Source organism: Monocercomonoides exilis, assembly GCF_001643675.1.
Source record: "Monocercomonoides exilis strain PA203 chromosome Unknown scaffold30-1206723, whole genome shotgun sequence".
In the NCBI taxonomy this organism is placed as follows: domain Eukaryota; phylum Preaxostyla; order Oxymonadida; family Polymastigidae; genus Monocercomonoides; species Monocercomonoides exilis.
The window spans coordinates 93566-109515 of record NW_027150575.1 but is presented as its reverse complement, the minus strand read 5'-3'; the positions used below and the strand labels follow the sequence as shown (position 1 = coordinate 109515).

The 15950-nt window shown below is 33.7% G+C and overlaps 3 protein-coding genes across 3 annotated transcripts; all 3 read right to left on the bottom strand.

Moving 5' to 3' along the window:
• Positions 1-376: 376 nt before the first annotated feature.
• MONOS_18641 (uncharacterized protein) lies at positions 377-1678 on the bottom strand. Its single transcript, XM_067871679.1, has 2 exons — positions 1293-1678; positions 377-1229 (listed from the first exon to the last, which is right to left on the bottom strand). Exons 1-2 carry the CDS (start codon positions 1509-1511, stop codon positions 492-494), a joined length of 957 nt encoding a protein of 318 aa, XP_067725051.1. The 5' UTR covers positions 1512-1678; the 3' UTR covers positions 377-491.
• Positions 1679-4756: 3078 nt separating this feature from the next.
• On the bottom strand, positions 4757-5038 carry MONOS_8180 (uncharacterized protein; the record flags this gene model as incomplete). The annotated part of the gene is made up of 1 exon (XM_067878568.1): positions 4757-5038. One exon carries the CDS (start codon positions 5036-5038, stop codon positions 4757-4759), a length of 282 nt encoding a protein of 93 aa, XP_067725050.1.
• A 5824-nt stretch (positions 5039-10862) lies between these two features.
• Positions 10863-15772, bottom strand: MONOS_13788 (uncharacterized protein; the record flags this gene model as incomplete). Its single annotated transcript, XM_067866523.1, has 2 exons — positions 10863-13153; positions 13315-15772. The coding sequence occupies 2 exons, from the start codon at positions 15770-15772 to the stop codon at positions 11064-11066; spliced, it is 4548 nt and encodes a 1515-aa protein (XP_067725049.1). The 3' UTR covers positions 10863-11063.
• Positions 15773-15950: the final 178 nt, after the last annotated feature.

Here is a 15950-nt window from a genome sequence, read left to right as displayed (position 1 = left end):
GATAATCTTTTTGGTCAAAACTCGAACGAAAGTCTGATTTCAAAAAGGATCAGCCATATAGAAAAGGTGCAGTGTTTCTTAAACCAGGTTTTTTTTTTTTTTTTTTTTTTTTTTTTTTTTATTTTATTTTAATTGCAGAAGTGGTTGAAATGATATACGGATAATTGGATAAACATTAGATCGAAAGATGAGTTGACGGATTATATCTTTGAGAGGAAGAATCTGTTAAAGAAGAAGAAATTAAGAGAAAGATAGATTTCATGAGAACTGGATTTTTTCCTCCACACAAATGTTTGAAGCATTTGTATGTAATTTCATTTGGAATTTTATTGATCCAAAAAAGTTCAACCTTCGTGGGGTAAATATAATTCAAACAAATTGATTCAATTGTTTTCGATTTCGTGGGATGAATACAAAAAAGAAAAAATAAAAATAGGGAGTTACAAAATGCAACGTATTTTCTCAAACAATCACAAAATTATCAAAAATATTCAAAGATAAATAAGCACTTCATAAAATGCTGAAAAATCACGAAAACCTTTGTGAAAGCTTATTAAGATGTCTTCGTATCCTTCTTCTTCCATCTTTTCAAACAAATTCCTTTTCATAATCTTTCTTTTCTCTTCTTTCCTTTCAAATATGTTCTTATCTTTGATTTCCTCCGAAATTGATTCTAAAAAATCAAAGATTTCACCAATCATTTTTTTATTCAACGTTGGTCTATGCATCTCCTCCAAAACAGCATCAATAGCTCCTCCTTTCAACAAGTAATCAACATTCATGAATCCTTTATGTACGACTTTTTCAAATGAAAGAATACATTTCTTGTATATGTTTCCATAATTATCCTTTGCTGCACGAAATAATTTCACAATGCTTCTGATAAGCCCAACATATTCTTCATTCTTCGATTCGCAACGGCGAAAATAATTCTCATCAACTTCAAGCCATCTAATCAAAGTAAGCTCTTCTTTCGTTTCTTTCTCTCTTTCCTTTCCTTTCCCTATCTTCCAATCCACACACTTTGTCAGCTCTTCCAATTCTCTTCCTGCTTCTCTCGCAAAATGCAGCTCATTTGTAATCACTTCTTCCAAGCTTTTGTCGATGAAAAATTCTTTTATTAAAAATTTCCAAGCAGATTGATAGGCAAGTTGGGTTAGGTTATGATGCTTTTGATGAAATTTTATGATCTCTTTGATTTCATTCAAATACAGTTCTCTTTTCGCTTTCTATGTAAAAAGAATGGGGGAAAAAATTAATAAAACCAAAAAATGAAAAATACGTGCTCATGCCTGATCTTTAATACTGCTCAAAGCCAACAAAGCCATTTCCACCTCTTTTTGAACTTCCTCATTTACCTCTTTGTTCGATGCAGCTTTCAGAAGACAAGGCACACAAATCGAAATCATTTCAGGCGAGATGTGAAAATAAAGAAAAATATAGCATTCACAAAGGTCAGTAAGAAGATTATCATCCTTTTCTTCTTTTTTCTGTTCTTCTTCTACAATCATCTTTTTCAGTTTTTTGCACAATGAAGATTCTTCTAAGCATGGACTCCATACATCTTCCAGAATTTTGCAATATCCAAAACGCTTCGATAATTCAATGGCATTTTCAATTGATAGTTTCTTTTCTTCAACCAATTCATGAATTTTGTTGAATATTTCAACATTGAGAACAAAAAACAACTCTGGCTCATTCATTTCATCAATCATTTCATTCATTTCTACGATTTTTTGTTTCAGCTTAGCTTCAGCGCAATTCTTTAGTTGAGATAGTTTTTCTAAAATATGTTCAAAAAAAAATTAAAAACAATCGTTTTCTCAAAATATAGACATACCAAGGAATACATGTTTTGTTGAAAATGGCTGTGAAATCACAAAATGAATCAAAAATAACAAATAAATATATTTTTGAAATATTCGAATAATGTTCAAATTAAAAGAATTAAAAATACAAAATCAAATATCTAATAAAGCTGAAGTCCACACATTTCTATGTGATGTCGATGTCTTTTGCATCAAAACAAGTAAATAAGAGAAAAAATATATTCAACTGATGGAGTAAATAAATAAGGGTTTGCAACCTTTAATTTTATAAATGAAGATTTTTGATTGATAATATGCTGTGTTAAAACTTTGTTTGAGCTGCTTAGGTTAACTTCCACGGATGCATCCATGCGAGTTATGGAACTGCAGAAGAACAGGGATTTAACCTTCAAATGGAGGAGCGAGTGGCTGTTGCATCGATTGCTTGCGAAAAGTGAATTAGTGGGGAAAATTGCATAAAATTTGAACTTGGTTAGATGATACAAAACATATGTCACAACGCTGGCTGCGATATTTTTCATTCAAAATGACTCATGAAAGATGCAGAAAAAGCGAGGAGAATTTCAGAAAGATAGAATTGAACCGCTTGTTCATTTCGAGGGAAATATGTTTGCTTGGCATATCGTTTGAGTGGGACTTGTTTTGCGTGATTTTTTGGGGGGGAAGGTTGGTTTTGTGGGGAAAAAAAGAGAATTGGGGATTGGACGATGGAGGAAGCGAGCAGAATGAAGCACTCAGCAGGCCTCAACAACAAACGCGTTGCCATTTATGCGAAACACGTTGGAATGCCATCAGCAAAAACATGGCGTTGAATAAGTCTTTGAAAAGGAGTTAATTTGGAGAATATGTGTTTTCATCTGATATCACGGCCAGCTCCACAATTGACTCTCTGTGCTCGATGACGTTCAATGCAAGCCTTTATTGTTCAGTTGTTTGAATTTTTTAAATGGCAAGAGGCAATTTTGGAGAGCAAGAAAGCCAGCTGGGCTGATAATTACCAATCCATTGGAGATGGGAAAATGTTGAAAGGCCAAAAAAAAAAAAAATGGTTTGACTTTTTTTATATCATTCATGTTTCTTTAATGGTGTTCTTTGAATGAATACAGATTGATCATGAACAGGAGTGCCATTGAATGAAGCCTTTTTATCCTTTTTCAAAAGATTCAAGGTTTTGAAGCAATTCTTATTTGCATCACATTCAACGATGACAACCTTCTGCCATCTGTCTTGCATGCTGCATAGCATGACAATGCTTGATATGAACTTGAAAGAAAGAAAAAGCAGTTTGCTTGGTATATTTGTTGAGAGCGTTTGGCAGAAGTGACTCTTTTGTCAGAGCTGATAATCTGGCTGTGCATTCACATTCAGAGCACATTCAGTTTTTTCAAGTGATTCATCGTTCTTCTTCATCACTTTCAAGAATTGTTTGATGGAACCAGCCATTTTGATGCTTTTATGGAAAGATTCGCAATTTCTGGTGAAATCACAGAATTTGAGTTGGAGTTGGAGGATTTCCAAAAGGAGAAGAGAAAGGAAAGAGATGGAGAATTGGCGAAAAAACAAGGAAAAAAATGATTGTGGAAAAGAAAAGTTGCATTAAGTGGAAATGGAGGAAAGAATAACAAAAAGAGGAGAAAGAGCGGGAACCGAACAATTCTGGAGAGAGAGAGAGAGAGAGAGAGAGAGTCATACCATTGGAGAAAGAAAGAGAGAGAGAAAGAAAGAAAGAGAAAGAAAATGTTATGAAAGAAGAAAACAGAATGACATAGAGGAAAAGAAGAAAAGATGGGGAGAAAGAAGAGAAAGAAGAGAAAAGTATTGCACCAAAATATTCGCTTTGAGATAAGATGAAGAAAACGTTTGGATTAATTTTATCTTCAAAATACCAAAAAGATGTTCTGAAAAGGGGAATCTCCAGAGAGAAAATAGGAAATGTTTGTGGAAAACAAAAAGAAGCAGAAGGTTAAACGAAAGCGGGAAAAATCAAAGGAAGAGAGATATTTCTCTCATGATGCTAATTCTCCGGATGGGATTTAAAAATTTTTACTCGTGGGATTTTGAGGCAATCAGCTAAAGAAGCGAAGACGAAGAAGGAAAAGGAGAGAAAGGAAAAGGAGAAAGAAGTAATGTTGCAAACAAATGATTAGAGAGAAGAGGGATTGTATTTTTCGGAGAAAAGAAAGAAAGAAAATAGAATTCACTGTCAAGATGAAGAAAGAAGAAAAGATGAGCGGAGAAGTGGTCAAATGTTAAGAAGGGAAAATTCAAATGAAATGGAGAAAGAAAAAGATAAACAAAACGTTTTTTCATATTTCATTCAGCCAAACAATAACAAATTACTCTGGACAATTCATTTTTTTTCCTATTCCACATCATCTTCACATCATCATCGTTTGATTATTCTTCATTACCTTCTTCTTCTTCTTCTACGCCTTCTTCTTTTTCTTCACCTTCTTCCTCTTCCTTTTCCTCTTCCTTTTCCTCTTCTTCTCCTTCGCTTTCTCCGCTTCTTTTTCTTTTTCTTTTCAAATAATTTCATCAGATATTTAAATCGTTTATATTTTTAGCTCCAATGAATCAGTGTCATTTTTCTTTTTATGAAGAGAAAGAAAGAATAATAGCTCAAAGGGCATCAATGATTTGAAGAAATATATTTTCGTCGATTGATTGCAGCTCGTCTGCTATTCATTTTAAGTTTGTTATTTTTCAGTCGATTAGAACTGCATTTGTCATGTACGATATTTGGTTTAATCAACAGCATCATTTGAAGCCATCTCATCATTTTTCTTCGGAAATGTCATTCGATTGATTTAGCATTTCTCAATCACTTCTTCTTCTTATTCTTATTCTTATTCTTCCATTTTTTCTTCTTCTCCTTCACCTTTTTCTTCTTCTTCTCTTTCACATTCACTATCACCTTATTTCCTTCAACTTTCTTCATTGTCTTCATCATCATCATCTTCTTCTTCTTCTTCTTCTTCTTCTTCTTCTTTTTCTTCTTCTTCTTCTTCTTCTTCTTCTTCTTCTTCTTCTTCTTCTTCTTCTTCTTCTTCTTCTTCAAATTCTTTTCCTGCTTCTGCAATTTGTCCTTTTCCACCAACTGTGCCATCTTCAATTTCGTTATTGTCTTCTTCTTCAACTCCTCCAACTTTTTCAATGCCATCTTCACTCACTTTGCATTGGATCAGAGCATCGTCCTTCTGATTCATTCATATCGCTCAATCGGAAGTGCCGCCAAATTGAACGAAACTATATTTCATTCGCTTTTCTTCGTCTTGTCCAATCAATCGCTAAATTATTCTTCATTTCATTTATCATTCACAATTCTCGTGATGAAAAAAGGTAATTTGGACGAATTGAATACATTTTGTTTTATCTTCTTCAACTTCAACTTCGTTCTTCCTCATACGTCCTCACATTGGCACAGCATCTATCTTCATTTCAACAATTGTGTTCATCCTTTTCTTCTTCAACGCCTTCTTCGATGAACTGCAAAAATGTCACTTTTTTTTCATTTCATTCAACTTCCCATTGAATTCATCAAGAGGCATTTAAATCTGCTCAAATAGGAAACGCAAAAGAAATATTTATTCTGACATAGAATTTCAGCCAGATGTAGCACGGCAATGAAATGGATAATTTTTATCCTGAATAGCCGAACATCATGCATGCAACAGAAAATAGAGATTGCCTCTGCTTTTCATTTGGAAGCTGAAAGAATTCACCGAAAACATAAAGAACATGGCAGGATAGGATGTTTGGAACAAATGATTATGAGGATGATCTTCGATTGATTTCACAACGTCATGTGCCTTCAATGGAACGAGAGGATGATTAAATGAGGAGAAAATAATTTATTAGAAAATCAATTATCGAAGGATAATTCTATGAAATGAGAGATTCTGCAGCTGAAAAAAAGGAGAAATGGGAATGGCAAAAGAAATTGAAAGTTTTGAAGAGCTTTCTGATATGATTGAAGAAATGCTATTTAAAGAAAAGAATAACAGAAAACATTTATTTAAGCAACAAGCTTTATTTTCATTCGATGAAGAAGAAAAATTTGATGAGAAAATTTCGAAGAAATATTTATATTTGAGCTGTATTTAGGATCTAAGAATAAATTGGTGATGATATATCCTTTAAATGAAAAGAAGATGGCAGCTCATGAATATGAAGTGAAATGGAAAATATTCAAAAATTTTGAATGGAAGGAATAATAAAGAAATTAGAAAAAACTCATCATTTCCTGTGATTTTTGTATCAGCTGCGCTGGATGTGAGCGTTTGAGTGGAAACAAATGTTGAGCTGAGGAGGGTGAGAGAGGCGTCTTGGAGGAGGGAAATGAAGCTGTTGAGGGAATACTCGATGGTGGCACATGGGGTCTGTTGGGGTCTGCCACAGGCATCAGCATCTGTTCCATTGCTGCAAACGATTTTGTTCTGGGCAATGAGGGGGAGCCAGCTATTACATTCAGCATTATCAGCTTGTCCATAATTATACACTCTTTTTGTTGGAGTTGTTGATCCACAATTCTCGAATGGAGGTTGGGGTATGTTACTTCCATTAAAGAACACATCATTTCCTCTGCCATTTGTGGTGGGGATGTCATCGAAGAAGCAGAAAGTGATGAATTTTACTCCATTCATCCAGGAATACGGTGGAAGGAAACACATCGCTGCACCTCCGTATGAAGAAGAGGCAGTCAGTTTGTAATTGATAAATTGGCAATCATTAACCAAAAACTGAGTTGGATTGTTTCCTGGGGGATTTGAAAATGTTAGAGAACCAGCACAATCACTTCCCGTATTTGCTATACACTCGCATTCGGAAAACAGGAATTGACCATTAGAATTCAAATTATTGAGCTTAAAATACGAACCGGATCCACACCAATTAGAAATATTACAGCTTTCCACTCTGTTTTCTGAGAATGTTAAAACGGAATTGGATTGAAGATACCACATGGAAACACCACCTCCGTTTCTTGCCTGAAAATTTGTAAAATTGCTTTTGGTTAAGTTGATATTAAACAAATATCCACAATATACCGCTCCACCATGAATTATATTTGAACAATTGAAAAACGAGTAAGAATTTATTGTGATGCTTACTTTTGTGCAAGCAATTTTCAGAGAACCACCTTGATCTCCTGTGCAATTTGAATCATTCCACTCGCATCATTCAAAGTAATGGCCGTACTGTCCAAATGAAGCCAATCTTCCTGGTGTTTCTCGCTGAGATTCTGTTCCAATATGAACAACAGGAGCATTTGATAAAGAGAGCGTTTGGCGGAAGATAGAGGTGTTAAAGACAAAGAGACATTTGTCGGATCTGCTGAGGAGAGAGATGATAAATTTGTTGAAGGAATTTTGAGTTTGCTGGAATTGAAAGCTTTTGATGGGGATGTGAGAGAAAAAATGTATTTCACAATTGAAATAGAAATTTAGTTTGTGATTAATCGTTTGGACGAAGAGGGATAAAAATTAAAACAGACAAAGGCCAAAGGTTTCGAGTATTGAAAGAATAAAAAATAGATTGTGTGATCGGTTTAATAAGAAGATAAATATAGAAAAAGATAATTTTTTATTTCAATGAGTAAAAAACCCGGAACATGGTAAAAAACCCGGACTTTTTATAAAACTTCATATATCTCGACAAGTTAAAAAAATTAAACTATAATAATTCACACATTCATACATCAGTGTTTAACACATCTAACCATGTACAAAATTTTAATAACAGTGTTGTATATTTTTTGAAATAAATAATTTTAATTTTTGAAAATCCGACTTTTGATGAATTTTTCTATTTTAATGAAACGATTCAATTTATCCTATATGTATAAAACTTATTTTTCCCATGATATTAACAAATCTGGTTATTTTTTATTTTCGCTTATTTGCTCTTTCTAACGGAATGAAAATCTGTCATTTTTGAAAAATTATTGTCAATGGGACAACTTAAAAAATATTTTTCATTAAATGCAAAAGCATCTAACTAAAACTAACACTTGCAGTTATGAATATAATAGTTATATAAAATTACCACAAAGTTATGATTAAAAATGCTTCAGAAGGGATTTCATAAAAGTTATTTGTTTTTTTGATTGATGATTTTTTTATCCCATTTCATTGATACTCGAAAAAAAATTATTGTTTGGAATCTTTGCTGAAGCATTTTTAATCATAACTTTGTGGTAATTTTATATAACTATTATATTCATAACTGCAAGTGTTAGTTTTAGTTAGATGCTTTTGCATTTAATGAAAAATATTTTTTAAGTTGTCCCATTGACAATAATTTTTCAAAAATGACAGATTTTCATTCCGTTAGAAAGAGCAAATAAGCGAAAATAAAAAATAACCAGATTTGTTAATATCATGGGAAAAATAAGTTTTATACATATAGGATAAATTGAATCGTTTCATTAAAATAGAAAAATTCATCAAAAGTCGGATTTTCAAAAATTAAAATTATTTATTTCAAAAAATATACAACACTGTTATTAAAATTTTGTACATGGTTAGATGTGTTAAACACTGATGTATGAATGTGTGAATTATTATAGTTTAATTTTTTTAACTTGTCGAGATATATGAAGTTTTATAAAAAGTCCGGGTTTTTTACCATGTTCCGGGTTTTTTACTCATTGAAATAAAACTGTTCTTCATATTGAACGAAATCTTGAAAAAGAACCATATGAACATTTTTACGTTTATTGTTTAATTCATTTCTTGTTCATGTGTCAAACATTGTTTTTCAACAAGGCGAAAAATGAAAAACAATATTGTTTGATAATTTCCTTTGCGTTAAACTTAAAAAGCTTAGTGATCAAAAGGGAAATGATAGACATTGCATTGAAGTTGCTGTTGGTGAAACGATTATAAGAAATAACTTTCAATTGTGAAGAGATAAACTGAAAGTTTTCAGAAGCTTTTATGATTTGTATTTTGGGAAAAATAAATTTTTAATTGGAACAATCATTCAAACTCACATTATATAACTCACGTTAAAGATAACAAAAGTTGGTTAACATTTATTACAGATAATTGAATAATTTTATTTATTAAGAAGAAGATAATTGAAAGATCAAAATTTTAACAAAATGAGAATTAAAATAAACTTCGGTATTTTATATCAATCTTTTATGTTTTCTATGAAACGTTGTCTTTTTTATGTTTTGCACATTCTCTTCAAAATCACATGTTTATTTCAAAAAAAAAAAAGCAAGTCAATTCAAATAAATAGCGGTATTTTTATATTACCCTCACAATTTAAATTAATTTTTCAATTTCAATTATGTTATCCAATCTGCATTATATCTAATGTTTTAGGTCATTTTGAACAATATCGGTACCAAAAATAACTAAAAATTTTTTGTGAAAAATAAGAAGGGCCTAGTGGGATTCGAAACATAGACCCTTCGCAATACTGTTAGGAAGCCCGAACCACTAGATCATTCTTGCATACCAAAGGGTTCTGTTGGAAAAAATTCTTTTATTTTAAACCCTAACCCTCAAATTTCAATCAAAAAAAAAGTCAAAATTTTCTGGTCAAGACCCAAAAAAGAAGATTCGAGACATAACCCATAAATAATAAAAAACCTGAGCAAGTTGATATGAGTGCTAACCCTAACCCTAAAACCACCTTTCAATCGAAAATGAAATGTGAATTTTTACCCTAAAAAATTATTTATGGGTGAGAAATCAATTGGTACCGATATTGTGCGATTTTGCCATGTTTTTAAAAAATGCAACGAAATTTTTTTGCTTCATGAATTTTGTTCCACATAGTGCTTTCAATGTTTTTTTTTTCTATTTTGGTTATTCTTTTAAAAAAGTCGCAAATGTTTAATAACTTGATTATACAAAATTTGGTCTTAGTTGATCATTTTTGTCGATAAATCCTTCAAACTTTTCCACAATGCACTTATTCTTTCATTAAAAAAGTTTGAAATATCTTTTTGCTAAATGATGAAGTCAGATGGATTGATCATACCAAATTTTCAAATGAAAAACAATTTAATTGAACCTTGATATTTAACATATGCGACTTTTCAGAAAGAATAACATATTTAAACAATTTTCAGTACTGTATTTTTTCTATGGGAATGCTAGACTTTTTGTGAAATAATTACAGAAAAAGTTTTAGAACAAATCTTTATTTTATTAAAAACTAAAATTTCTTCCTAAATTTGAAATTAAAATTCACTTTCCTAATCATGTGTTGTTGATCCATAAAATTGAATTTTTGGTCGAAAAAATAAAAATGAAAAAAAAAGTCTCAAAAATTTTGTGTGTGACAAAACAATATCAGCAAAAATATATGTCTAAATTTTTTTGAAAAGTTCCATTTGTTTAATTTTCAAAAAAAAATATAAATTTCATATTTCTTTCAAATTTCTGTTTCCACTTACCAAATTTTGCTGTCATTTAAACAAATCCTTGTCAAAGTTATTTTATCCGTTTGGGTGTGATTTCGTAAGTGAAAACAGAAATTTGAAAGAAATATGAAATTTTTAATTTTTTGAAAATTAAACAAATGGAACTTTTCAAAAAAAATTTTGACATATATTTGTTGTTTAATTGCTTTTTTTTTCTTTTTCTTTTTTTCTTTTTCTTTTTTTCTTTTTCTTTTTTTCTTTTTCTTTTCTTTTTTCTTTTATTCTTTCTTTTTTTGGAGATGTTATTAATGATCTGTTCAGAAAAACATAAATGAAATGGGACGAAATATTTTGCTTTATGAATTTTGTTCCATTCCACTCAAACAAATATTGTTCTCAATTTTTGAAAATTTCAGAACTTTTTTGACATGGGAATGAAAGACTTATAATGATAAGGTTGGAGAAAAAGTTTGGAACAAATCGTTGTTTTTTTCATAAATGAAAAAATTTTGCACCAAATAACAATCTTAATGGAAAAAAGAGATATCAACATTTTCGCTTTTTCAAATGCACATTTTCATTCCATTGCAACCACAGCAAAGCGAGAATTTTTTATTTCACGAAAAGAATGCTTTTTAAATCGAAAAAGATATAAAAAGTACTTGATCTCGAATTCTTAATTAAGAACATAAGGCTAATGCCACGGAAAAAATTTATAATAAACATAATCACTACAGTTAAAGAACGTAAAAATGAGATGAAGATATAATATGGAAGGATGTTAACATTGGAATGAATAGCATTACAAGACTTTAATTTGAAGAATTTCTACAAAACACTTTCAAAAATGTTCAAGATGCCATTTTGTAATATTTTCCTTCACTGTTATTGTTAGTTCTAGATAATCTTTCCATCTCATTGCTATCACTCTGCAATCTTTTGTCCTTTTTTTGCTTTTTCTTTTTCAAAATACAAAGCAAACATATCCCCACAATGGCACTTGTTAATACAAGACAACCAATAACTATTCCAATTATTGCTTCAGTCGAAAGTGACGGGGGTAGAGTCACCTTCGCCTGAATGAAGCCAGAAGCATAGTAATTTTCAACTATCACTCGCACTTTGAAATTTTCTGAGCTATCAACAGCCGCTTTGATGTCATTGGAAGGAACTGATATCTGCGTGCGATTGTTTTGAGAACACACAACATTTTTCAGCCTCAACGTTCTACTCTCGTCACTCAGCGAAGCCAATTCAATCACAATTGAACAAGGAGCCAGATGGCTCCCCACTAAAGTGATGTTCACGTTGTCTTCTTTCCGTCTGCGTTCTGCATGCACTTTGCTCAGCTCAGGCGGATATGCCATTTCTTCTGTTTTGCTCAGGTCATCTTCAATGATAGATCCACCTTCATGTCGAATTAATTCACTTGTCAAATTTTTGCTTACGCCTTTCTGTGCGTCTTGCACCACACAGTTTGAGAATATCAGACTGCTTTGATTCACCTTCACATTTCTATGAGCAGTTTGAGAGAGAGCGCAAGCAGTATCTGACGTGATGAACTTACACCAGTTCATCCTGACTGATCCTCCTTCAGCTTCAAATGCTGCTCCGTTTCCATATATAAATTCACATTGCTCAAATGAAGTGTCAACATTTTCGAGAGACAACCCAACTCTGCCCCAGTCACATGCACCATTGGATTGACGACGAACGATCTGTTCCATTGAAGGAAGTGTAAAAGAATTATCAACATCAGATTCATATTCATCAAAATAAAATTCTCTTTCTTTATTTAAAATCGATTGATTTTCTGCAAAGAAATGCGATTTATCAAAACCAAAACCATCATTGGAAGAATAAAGCATTGCATCAGATATTATAACTCCATAAATGAACGAGCAATGCAAGAACGAGCTGACACAATGCTTAATTGAGCAGAGGGAGATTAATTGCCCAGCACCAATAGTTGGCATTTGCAAGGTTGTATTCATTGCAATAAGTCTGTTTGTTGTAGTTACTGATTCATCTGAACCTTGATTAACTTCAAGGCATGCAGAGCATCCATCGTCCACAACACATTTCGTGAATGATGAATGATTTAATACAAGCAATCCACAAGATGCAGAAAAGCTTATTCCAGCAGCATTTCCCCTAATGGCGTGAATATCGTCAAATGTGCAGTATTCCACTTCCAACACTGGATTAATTGCAGTGACAACTCTCACAACCGCCCCAGGAAGATACGCCCGTTCGATGTCGTTGAAAGAGCAAGCAAAAAGCCGAACATGGCTGCTTCCTGTTTGTTGCACAATGCCATGTCTCGACATCCGGAAGTTGTCCATATTCACGCGCGAAAGAAGAAGATTCCCTGAGCTCACCACAAAAAGATGGCTACATATGAACTCGTTCGGGACAGAGCTGATCTCTGAATCGCACAAAGTGAATGAAGATGAATCATGATGTATTAATACAAGCGCCTTGTCGTAAAAGAGAATATCCAACAATTCAATGGATAAGTTTCCCATCAGAATTTTGCTTTGCTCCAATTGAATGCCCGCAATTGAATTTGCAGCATTCAATTTCACAAGCTGCCTCTCAGTGTCTGTGTAAAACATCGAAGTCTCTGTGTTTTCGAATAAAATGCCATGTTCGGTGTAAGTCCCTTGCTTCAGATACAGTGTCGCCTGCGCAGCAACCAAAGCGGAGGCGAATGTAATGGAACAGCAAGGATCTTCTTCAGTGCCACATGAGAGATGATCTTTGCCATATGATTTTATAACCACACTTGCACGAGTATCTGTGAATGGAATGTCATATTTCTCGCTATTGCTTGTCTCGATTGTCTCGGCATAAGAAATAAAACAGCAGCTCTGAAACATCGAAGGCACGGGATATAGAAACCCAGGAACATAAACGTAAACATCGACTCCATTAAACGCTAATAAATAAATAAATAAATAAATAAATAAATAAATAAATGATATGAGTTTAAAAAGATGAAATCAAATAATTATGAAATAATAACGAAAAAACATAAAAGATAAAAGATTAAATAAAAATAAATAAAATACACTTCTAAAATCAACAAATAAATCAAACCTGTATTTCTAAAAAATGAGCAGTATTTAAAAACAGGCTGTATTGCAATATCATTATGCTTTCCTTTACTTCCATTGCCTTCATTTGATACAGGAAAATGACACGAGACAGCACCGCCTGTTATTGCATGGCAATCTTCAAATGAACAATGCACAATAGAATAGTTTTTAGTGTCAATGTAAATAGCTCCGCCTCCTCCAGTCTCAGTTCTGCATCCTTTAAACCAAGTGCGTTCAACAGACAGATAAACACCAATATAATAAAGCGCTCCACTGAAAGATGGTGTTGATGTGCATTCGTCAAACATACACTCACTCAGCAGCAGCTTCACATTCTTTGCTAATGCTGCTATTCCGCACCCATCTGCAACGCATTTGCATTTTGCGAAGCTGCATTTCTCCACCACATTGGAAGGAGGATCCTTGGAAGCGGCAAGAGATGACTCCAACAGCACAGCACCTCCGTCTCCAGCTTCAGCTGCACAGTTCGTGAAATACGAGTTTGAAAGCTTGAGCAATGCTGTCTTCGTTATCGAGATGGCTCCTGCATGAAGATAAGCTGTGCAATCGTCGAATCGGCAGCTGTCAATAGTAGCTGTTCCAGCAACAAGTGTTATACATGATGTGCTCCCTCCTGATGCCCGGCAATGAGAGAAGTTTGTTTCTCTAACAGTCAGCTCTTTTGGCTCTCCAGTTGCGCAGATGCACGTATCGCTCTTTGAAGTGCATGAAATGAATTGGCTTTTGGAAATCTCTGCGGATCCTTTGTCAAACAAGAAAGCAGCAGGCACAGGAACGGGGCTTGTGCAAGTGTCAAATGTAACACTCTCCATAACAATCGGCTGTTCACTTGGCGATAAAGCTAGAGTGCTTTGAGTCTCCGACGAGCAGTCCTTGAATTTGACGCTCTTCAGCTGCACAGTAGCGTTAATGATTGTTATTAGCGATCTCCCATTTGCATCAGAAGTGCATGAAATAAACTCTGTATCTGTTATAGACACCTGCACTTCTTGATTGCTCACTGAACACAAAATCCCATTTCCCGTTGCAGTGCAATGATCAAAAGTGCATTCGGTCAGCGTAAGATAGCCTCCCGATCTCATCACAACTGCAGACGAAGGGCTTGTCACAGTCACTCTGTTGAAGGAAGTTGTATTAATATCCATTTCCCCATTGTCTGCAAGTGTTTTGATAGCTCCGTTGGATTTCTTGTTTTCCGGGCATGTGATGTTTGAATATGAGATAGAGATGTGAGAATCAGATATCAGCAGGACGTAGTCAGAAAGTGCCTTTTTTGAAGCAGATTCATCGAACCTGCAGTAAGTGAGGGTGAGTGTTGAGAACTGGGACAAGGTGTGAAGAGACACCCCCTTCACGCTGGTTGCACAGGACTCAAAAATGCAATTATAAATATGCGCTTCTGAAGACTCAAGCACAAAACCCCCGCCTTTTCCTTTTTCCAAGTCTTCATTTCGATGCGGACTGCGTGAATGGCTCAATTTACGTATTGGCTTTAATGATGAATTTCTGTCCAATTGGTTATATTTAATTTCTTTCAAGCACTCAGAGGATTCATTCAAGTTTTCTTCCAATGAACCTTCTTTAGCCTCGTCATTGCTTCCACCTCCATCTTCTTTTCCCTCGATCATCGCAACACATTCTTTCCATTCGCAGTCTTTCATATAAATAACCAAATCATCTCCAATCATCACAATCCCTCCTCCACACCCATTCAGCGCTGCTCCACTTATAAATTTACTATCATTGCATGTAATCTTTTGGCTGTTGGAATTCAAATACAAACATCCGCCGTGTCCAGCCGCAGTACAGTTTGTAATGTTCACAGATGAAAACTCAAGCTTTCCTTCTCTCATAGAAACTCCTCCTCCACAGGCCCCGTCTGCTGTTGCTTTGCAGTCCGTGAGTGAGCTTTTGCTCATGGTTAGTATTGACTTTGCACCTGTGAAACATATTGCGCCTCCATCTCCTTCAGTCTGCTCGCATGCAACAAATTCATCTGAAGTGAAACTCCATTCAATATCATAATAACTCTCAGGAGTACTATGTAGCTTTGTGCATTTTATAAAAGATGAGTTATCAGCAACCATTTTGTAGGTGTTATCTCCACGTAGCAAGCCAGAAGTTAAATGATAATCAACATTTAGAAATACGCAGCAATCGATAGCAATTGAACGATGAGGCAATTCCTTGTGAGGATGAGATGTTGATTCAATTTTGGTATTCTTTGTTGTAATGTTGTAAAATATATTATTTGATAGAAAAAGAGAGGTATCATTCCCATTTCCGAGAAAAGGAAAATTGAAATATGAAGCAAATGATTCACAATATGTATTCTTCATTGAAAGTTTTCCGTCAGGCAAAATATTATGTATAAGAGAAGGTGACGTTACACTATATTTTTGTGAGAATGTCATTGCGAGATTTTCAATTGCAACCATCGCTCCAGAAGAATAGATTATACAATTTTGAGATTTTAGAGACAACGTTAAATCATTTAAAATCACATGAGAATTTCTATCACAATTGATAAAAAAATTTTCATTTGTTGAAGAGAAGAATATTTTATGCGCTAAAATCGTTGTATTCTCAACAATGAAGTTTGAATGAATTTCAGTT

Bases quoted from the DNA above. Each gene is read 5' to 3' on its own strand.
- MONOS_18641 (XM_067871679.1), bottom strand. From the start codon at position 1,511: ATGATTGTAGAAGAAGAACAGAAAAAAGAAGAAAAGGATGATAATCTT. The intron at 1,230-1,292 runs GCATGAGCACGT...CTTTTTACATAG, and splicing joins TGAGCAGTATTAAAGATCAG to AAAGCGAAAAGAGAACTGTA.